The sequence below is a fragment of the Magnolia sinica genome, chromosome 3, assembly GCF_029962835.1.
Source record: "Magnolia sinica isolate HGM2019 chromosome 3, MsV1, whole genome shotgun sequence".
In the NCBI taxonomy this organism is placed as follows: Eukaryota; Viridiplantae; Streptophyta; class Magnoliopsida; order Magnoliales; family Magnoliaceae; genus Magnolia; species Magnolia sinica.
Genome location: NC_080575.1, coordinates 89,783,556 through 89,792,640, shown reverse-complemented (window position 1 = coordinate 89,792,640; position 9,085 = coordinate 89,783,556). Strand labels below are relative to the sequence as shown.

Genomic DNA, 9,085 nt, shown 5'->3' with positions numbered 1-9,085 from the left:
AAATGCATGCAACAACCGATTTTGAAAGAAAGTGAAACTGAAAATGAACATAGATCTAAACAAAACATAGATTCATACCATTTTCAAAATGCATGTTACATCCGAATCTGAAAGAAACTGAAATTGAAAATTAACATACATCTATTCAGTTTCCATCTTTCAACAAGTTTACTAACATTCCAAGTCGCCCATCACATTCTGAGACTGAAACTAAATTTGAAACTAAATATAGATTCAAACCGTACTGTATTCAAAATGCATGCACAAAATCAAAAATGTCAGAAAGTGAAACTGAATCTGAACATACAAAATTAGAGATTATAGATTCATCAGCTTAATGAGAAATCCAACAGTTTCCATCACATTGTCTGTCTCTACTCAACTAACATTGAACTTACATGAATCTGTACGTGTATTTAGAATGTATGCTCTATCAAAATCTGTCAGAAAGTGAATCTGAATCTGAAGATACATCATTAGAGAACATAGATTCACTAGATTAAAGGAAAATCCCATAGTTTCCATCTCATTGTTTGTCCCTACTCAATTGATACTTACACTACATTCAAACTGTACATGTATTTAAAATACAAACTCCATCAAAATCTGTCAGCAAATGAAACTGAATGTAGAACATACATCATTAGAGAACACAAATTCACCAGTTTAAAGTTGTATCTAAGTCTTGCATCACATTGTTTCTGAAAAATAAACTGTAACTGACCCTGGATTCAGACTATACATGTATTTAAGATGCACGAGCTATGCATCCATTCTTTTAGTTACTGGAACTGAATATGAACATAAATCCAAAGAGCTGGGCATAGGTTCACCAAATTTACTGAAAATCCAAGCCTTCCAATGACATTGTTTCAGGAAATCCAACAGAAACTGAACCTTTCTTCAAAATGTATATTCATTCTTATTGAACATGCTACTTCTCAAACTTTTGGTTAGAAACCTCAGGTTTGGTCCTCTTAAGGTTGGGTAGGGCTTATGTTGACCCTCAACCTGAGCCTAACTTGCCTGAGTTGCACCCCTAGATTCACTTGCATGGAGAGATGCATTAGAACAAGCATATGTGGATGCACAAGAATACAGAACAAACATATAGAAGTTATAGAACAATAGCCATAAAACACATTGTGGAGAATAGTGTTGACAGTAAACTAAGAAAAATATATTTGTTAGGAGTAACAAATAACAAATACTCTTGCTAATCTATATGAAGAAGAAGCTACCTATAAACTAGTATGCAAATAAGCCAAACAACATGTTGCAAAGACCTAGATTTTTATTGAACATGCTAGCCCTCAGATTTTGTCTAAATTTAAAACTGAATCCAAATGAAACTAAACCCAGATTCAAGTTGTAATTATATTCATAAGGAAGATACATGCTCCATCAATTTTTATCTGAAAATAAATCTGGAACTGAACATATAATCTTTTGATTGAGAATGCATGTTCCATCTCATTGGTTTTGAATATAGATTCAAACTCGCCTGTCCAATATTGTCTGAAAATGCCTATTCCAGGAATCTATTTCTAAAACAGACACTGAAACTTAAACACCTCAATTTTAGAAAATAAAAGTTTATGGGTCACAACATCATTTTCTTAACGTACATAAGGAAATTTGAAGGCTACCTCATTATATTCAGTTGAATATGAAGCTATAGTTGTAATACCAAACATTTTATAAGGCACCTCAAGAAACATATCAACAGGGATTTGACAAAATCAATCAATGTCTTACATTCAACTATAGAAGATGGTAGAATGGCAGTACCTGGTCCGCAAAATAAGATCACACCACAGCTTCGAGGTCCCTACTCAAATAGCTCTGCCATGCAAATCACAAAGACAATAGGTTACTGTCGTTATAACAACTCCTCACAATCTGATGGGCCACATAAAAGATTATAATCCTAGAATCCTAATCACCTACAACTTGCGGCTATTTGTGCATGAAGAGGAAATCCCGAATCTATGGCAGCCAACCATGAGGCAATGATCTCAGAGGGCCTGTTTCACCGTTAATAACAGGGGTAGATGATCAGGCTAAAAAATCTATATCTGCCCCTCTTAGAAAACAGAAAACACCCAGATTTTCTGAAAAAATGACCATAAACACATGTACACCATAGCATTTTATGCCCGGACATGAGGAAGAAGACCTACCTCAGGGCAAAAAATCCATCAGCTCGCGATGGCAACACCCCTTCACCCAATCAGCTCCGCGACCAACATGCAACTCTAAGTAACATCTGATTTCGTGCCAAAGAAATTGATCCCCGCCATCTCTCCTGCCAGCGCGACTGCTGAAAAATCTCATCCCGCAATCTGTACAATGAACTACGGAGAATAGAGGGATGGGCTCAATGAGGGATTGGAGAGAGGGGGACGAATCCAAGGAGGGATTTCGCAATCCCTCCACATCTCGTCTGAAACCGTCACTCGACACAAGACAACTCTAATCCATCGCCGCCTAAGCAGACAAGTAATGAGGACAGGAGGGATTTTGCAATCATATCCCTCCTAATCCCTCCTAATGTCGTGAGCCAAACTCACCCTTATGGTATAGTCCACTTGAGCTTTAAAATTACTTCATTTTATGCTTACTGAGTAAAATATGAAGGCCCGCATAAAACAATACATCACTATGGGGCTATATGGTTCCTACATCTTGATATATGTATTTTGTATCTATGTCATTCATCAATTTTTATAAATCATTTGAAGACATTATTCCAAAATGAAGTAGATCCAACTATGAGGTGTACCATTCTATAAGAAATAGTGGAGATTAACCTTTAATGGGCCACAATAGATTTGAATCAAGCTTATATTCGTTTTTTGTTTCCGTCATTCATGTGACCTTATTAATAGATTGGGTAGCCTAATAAATACTAATAATTGGATTTGTTTCATTTTTTGGATAATGCTTTAAAATAATTTCAAAAAATATATAGAAAAATGTGAATATAAAATACATACATCAATGTGGGGCCCTAATGAGGGCCACGCCATCTTGGGTGAGGCTGGTCTCACCTAACCTGCGTGGATCTTACATACAAATTGTGGATATATCACATGAGCTCAAGTCTACCCAATGCCATCAATTAGATCCCTACTAATGGTTTGTGGTGCGTGTGAGGCACCATGTGTAAAGGAAAAAAAAAACAAAACAAAATAGCAGATTTGGTGGTGTGCCACGCAGCATCTACGTGGTGTGTTGACATTATCAAGTTTTGTGGGGCCCACCAATGATGTATGTTATATCTAAATTGTCCATCCATTTGATGAGATCGTCTTAGGGATTGAGTTCAAAACTAAGATAGATCCAAAGCTCAAGTAAACCATACCATATAAAGTAGTGGGGATTGAATGTCCATCGATTGAAAATTTCCTAAGGTCAAGAAATTTTTAGATCAATTTGATATTTGTTTTCTTTTTTCCTTTTATCCAAGCTTATGTGATCTCATGAATGAATTGGATGACAAATAAATTGGTAGGCCAGAAAGGTTTCCTAGGTGGAAATCATTCTCTCCACTGCCTTACGTGGTGTGGTGCACATGATTTTTAGATTTGCCTATTTTTGAGATCATATCTTAAAATAATCTTAGCCGGGTAGATGAGCAATGATATAACACATACACCATGGTGGAGCCCACAAAACTTAGTGACTTCAACACGGCACCGAAGTCGGTGTTGAACAAGCAATCCGAAGTCTACTGCATGTAAGAGAGTGTGGTCCTTATTGTGAGGGCCATCTTGATGGATGTATTTTATATCCAAGCCGTTCATCCGTTTCTCCAGATCACCTTATGAAATTATGCCAAAAATTAAGTAGATCCAATTGTCATGTGGGCCATACCATTGGAAACGGTAGTGATTGACCATCCTACCATTAAAAACTTCTTAGGACTCACCTTCTTGTTTTCGTAGAGTTTATTTACAATCCAATCTGTTAATAAGGTCACATAAGCTTGGATAAAGGGCGAAAAACAAATATAAAATTGATCCAAAACTTTCGTGGCCCATTGATGTTTAATTACCACTGTTTCCAATGGTATGGTCCAAGTGATAATTGGATCTACTTTATTTTTGTCATGGTGTTGTAAAATGATTTGGAAAAACAGATGGACGGGGTGGATACAAAATACATACATCAAGGTGGGCCCCACAGTAAGGGCCGCACCGTATTAGGTAAGTCCCGTGTCTCACCTAATCCGCTCCCGTGGTAGGTCAAGATGGGCTGCGACTCTTATGACCGGTCGCTAGTAAGAGGTTTCGCAGAAAAAGCTTTCCCATTCAGCCTAAGTTAATCTGACCGTCTATTTTGAGCCCAAGTTATCAACGGTTGAAATAATGCAATTTAATAGATTTTATTTTGCACGACGGAGGATGGAACCATCCAAACCTTTGATATGGTTTTTTTATTTTTGGGCTGGGATGAAAATATTAGCCTAATCCAAAACTTCTGCAGTGTAATGATTTAAGGAAATATAGAGCTGAAGGTGGCTGTTTGATATATGTTCACGAGGGAAATCATAGATGTCCGCATCAATTACCCACAAAACAACGGCCAAGCTGACGGTCCATATTCACCAGAAAAGATTACCAACAAAAGCAACTAGATATATTAGATGTCCTCCATCAACCTTAAGATTAAACGGTTCAGCTCACGGAACACTGACCCCAGATCCAACTCATACAGTCCCGATGCATCGTACTTTAAACGGTCCATATGCATTCGTGAAACACGGCCTGTGGGGCCCATCGTGATGTATGTGTTTTATCCACACGGTTCATCCGTTTTTTCAGATAATTTTAGAAAATGATCCTAAAAATGAAGCAGATCCAAAGGTTAAGTGGACCAAACCATAGCAAAGAGGGGAGATTAACCGCTCAACAGTAAAAGTTTCCAGAGGGCAACGAATGTTTTGGATCTAGCTTTGTTTTCCCTTAATTTAAGTGTGTGTGACTTTATCAACAGGTGAGATGGAAAAGATGGAAAATAAACATTCAGGTGAGCCATAGGAAGGTTTCAACGGTGGGGGGTATGTTTACAGTGGCGTGGTCCATTTGAGTATCGGATCTGCTTCATTTTTGGAATCATGCCTTAAAATGAGCTAAATAAACGGATGTACAGTGTGGATATAAAATACATATATAAACAGCTGTCCCCGAGATCTGGCAAAACGATGGACGGCGTGGATATAAAAACACGTCCATCTCGGTGGGCCCCACAACGCCGTGCTCATACCGTCACCACCCAGCGGTTTCCCAGAAAAACCCTTAAAACCCTCTCATGAAAGAGAGACAGAGAGGGTGAGAAGGGGAAGGAATCGAAGGGCAAAAATGGAAGAATCTTCTTCCCTCTGCAAATCCCTCCCTCACCACTTCTCCTCCTTCGTCGACGCCTTCGTCGACTTCTCCGTAAGCGGCCTCTTCCTATCAAACGCACCCACAGCGCACGATAGCATCACCCCTCCTCTCCAAACCCGCCTTCCTTCCCCTTCCCGCCTCGTCGCGATCGGAGACCTCCATGGCGACCTCAAGAAGACCCGCCAAGCTCTGTCCGTCGCCGGCCTCATCGATCCCATCTCCCACCGTTGGATCGCTGGCTCCACCGTCGCTGTCCAGGTCGGCGATGTCCTCGACCGCGGCTCCGATGAAATCAAACTCCTCTACTTCCTCGAGACCCTGAAGCGTGACGCCGCCCGCCAGGGCGGAGCCTTCCTCACGATGATCGGCAACCATGAGGTTATGAACATCGATGGCGATTTCCGCTTCGTGACCCCCTCCGGCCTTGAAGACTTCCGGTTGTGGGCTCACTGGTATCGGATCGGTAATTCGATGAAATCCCTCTGTGAAGGCCTCGCCCCGCCAGACGACGTCTTCCAAGGAATTCCGAAGAAGTTCAATGGGATCCGTGAAGAATTCCATGATGGATTCCATGCCCGGCTCGCCGCGTTGCGGCCCAACGGCCCGATTGCGAGGAGGTTCTTCTCTGACAATCCGACAGTCCTCGTCGTGGGGAATTCAGTCTTCGTGCACGGGGGCCTTTTGGAAGATCACGTGATGTACGGTTTGGAGCGGATTAATATGGATGTGAGGGATTGGATTAATGGGTTGAGGGGGAGGATTTCACCAGGTATTGTCCGTGGGAGGAATTCTGTTGTTTGGGCGAGGCAGTTTTCAAACAGTTCGGAGAAGAATTGTGACTGCTCGATGCTGGAGCATGTCCTCACAAGAATCCCGGGCGTGAAGAGGATGATCATGGGGCATACAATTCAAGAGACAGGGATTAATGGGGTTTGTCAGAATCAGGCGATTCGGATTGATGTGGGGATGTCGAGGGGGTGTGGAGACGGCTTGCCGGAGGTCTTGGAGATTGATGGGAATTCGGGGGAGATACGGGTGTTGACGTCAAATCCACTGTATCGGAGGAACCGATTTGAATCGGGGTTGGAAATTGGGGGTAAGGAAGGGCTGGCGATGCTGGTTCCAGAGCAAGGGAGTAAACAAGTAGAGGTCAATGCTTAGGGTTTTTAGAATGTAGATCTGTTGTATATCGATTCTTTCGTTCATTCTAAGAGCGATTGTCTGTATAATCCATTGAAATGATTTGAATTGTGGTATCTGGAACTTGGGTTTCTGAAATCTTTTCCTTTAACCTTGCAAACTTTCTGTATTGTGGTTTTCTGTCAGTGGAATTTGTTGATTGAAATTAGTATGTTGTAGTTATGGTCATTTGAGAGAGAATGCAAATCAAAATGTACTCGAAAATTGGAGAGGCTGTGAGTGTGATTTTGGCCATTAAATTCTGATTTCAATCAATTGAAGAATGGATTATAATGGATTTCAAAGATTTGTAGTATACTATCTCACAATACAAGGCAAGAAGAAGTGAAGGTTTCCAACTTTGAGAATTTGGGCCTGGGAGTTCTTGAAACTTGAGTCGGGGGATTGGGACGTGACTTGAGATTCAATGATTTACAATCGGAAGCCATAGCTTATGGAGAGAAATCTCTTCCATGAAATATCTCGTGGCTACATATGGAGTGAATTTACCATCCTATTTGTCGACATTGCCTGGGCATTGTCTGCTCTAGGACTGGTTTTCAATTCATTACCGAGTCTCTCGTCTCTCTTCTGGTCTACAGGCAACAACCATCATCAGAAAGAGCAGTCTTATTGTTGCTCCCTAGTGTTTGATCAAGGAAATCTGATGTTAGCTTGAAAGTCGGGTATATCTTTACCACTTCTTCTCCTAGATGCTAGTGATAATTGTAGTTTTTAGGGTATGTTTGTGGTTCATTTTAGGTTGATGAAATTCAGGGGTGTTGGTTCGTCTGCAGTTTATTTGGATGAATATGATTTTTTCTGTAGTTTTGTTTGGATGAATACAATACGCTGCCCGTACTATCTTTTATATTATATCTTTGGCTTCCCTTGCCACTCAATTTCTTTGTTTTTGCCTATATGACTTATACTAAAGTTAATTGTTTGTGACTCCACTCAGATTGATCTTGAATCGATGTGAACCAGCGAGTTCATATTCTTTTTGAAGAATTCTTGGCGAGTCTTTCTCACTTGTTTCAAGTTTTTCAAGTTCTTGATTGAATGAGTGTTTCGTATACTGATCAACTTGGATTTTTATACAAGATTATGTCACGTCCTTCAACTCAGTTGGAGTCCCGGTTGAGGGGACTCACTCGGCAGTTCTTTCAAAGTCCCCAGTTGGATTCTTAGTCATTAATCCAAACATTTTAGACCAACTCCCTCCTAACCGGTGGAATGCTTGGTCTCTATTGCAATTGGCAAAACCATCTAAAGCTACTTTCCCTCATCTTATTGCTTATTGGTGGGGTTTGGCCATATTGGCCCTACTCTTTAAATTCCCTTGCCCGTCATTTTTGATTCTATCCTTCCTCATCTTGTCAATCATCAATCTCATCATCCTCATTGGTTATTTGATTACCAATATCCTGGCCCAGAAAGCATGGCTGGTCTTGTAGCTATCCTATAAAGTCTCTCCTTTGATATGTTTGATACGCACCGATCGCATAAAATGCCAAAGGCACATCTCTACTTCATCTACTTAGCTCTAATTCATTTTTTGGAACTGATGTAACTTTGCTATTCCTAAAACACACCCTCTTGATACACCTTTACATGCAGCATGCATGCCAAACTGGCAAGTATTTAGGACATCTGATTGTTGCATGAGGTGGCCCTCACTATAAAGATGACCATACTGGGCATCCATATACAAAGGGAATTAGCTGTTAAAAAAAGAAAGGAAAAGAAAAGAAGGGAAAATAAAAAATGCCAACAGTCCACATTCAACTTGCACTGTTATCGGCATGATGAGTTGACGTGCCTGGTATTTGCACATGATCATCTTCACAGTGGATGAAACCTAATGCATCATGGACCAGTAACACGTCCCACAAGCTTGTGAGGTTTGTGCAGGGGCTCACATGTGGATGCATGTAAAGGTGTGTGTTTTGGCTAGCAAACCACTTTCGCATGTGCTGTTCGCTGGGCTTACTGGTGCAATTCGTTGTGTCATTGTCATAATTAATCAGGTTGAAAGTTACACTTCAGAACAGCAAACATGAGTTAGGTACAGTGTTCGAAGTATCGGTATCGCTACAAGTTTCACTGGCAAGGGATACGGAAACAATATCGATATCGCTGATAAGCGAAAATGGGGGGAAACATGGGAAAATTGGTGGAATTTTCAGTGAAACTTCAGGAGACAAACTTGCATATTTAGAAATTTAAAAAAATTGCAAAAAGGGCCTTAAAACATGTGTTGTTGTAAGAAATCAATCCAACCATCTCATCCGGCCTATTTAACCATCCAACTTTTCATTCAAACATCCATCGATATTACAAAATATCAACAACACATGATATTTCACCAAGAAATCATTAACAATAGGAAAGGAAACGAAAAATCGCATTCTCAATACCGCGCATGTTGCGATATCAATAATATCAAGATATTATCAATATTATCAATGACAAATTGAACACTACATACAACCATGTGCCTATGCAAAAAA

The 9,085-nt window shown here is 40.3% G+C and overlaps 1 protein-coding gene across 1 annotated transcript; it reads left to right on the top strand.

Moving 5' to 3' along the window:
* The first annotated feature begins 5,291 nt into the window (after positions 1 to 5,291).
* LOC131240192 (shewanella-like protein phosphatase 2) lies at positions 5,292 to 6,671 on the top strand. Its single transcript, XM_058238304.1, has one exon. The coding sequence runs from the start codon at positions 5,367 to 5,369 to the stop codon at positions 6,552 to 6,554; it is 1,188 nt and encodes a 395-aa protein (XP_058094287.1). The 5' UTR covers positions 5,292 to 5,366; the 3' UTR covers positions 6,555 to 6,671.
* The last annotated feature ends 2,414 nt before the right edge of the window (positions 6,672 to 9,085 follow it).

Excerpts from the sequence above, each read along its gene's own strand:
- LOC131240192 (XM_058238304.1), top strand. The coding sequence starts at position 5,367 with ATGGAAGAATCTTCTTCCCTCTGCAAATCCCTCCCTCACCACTTCTCC.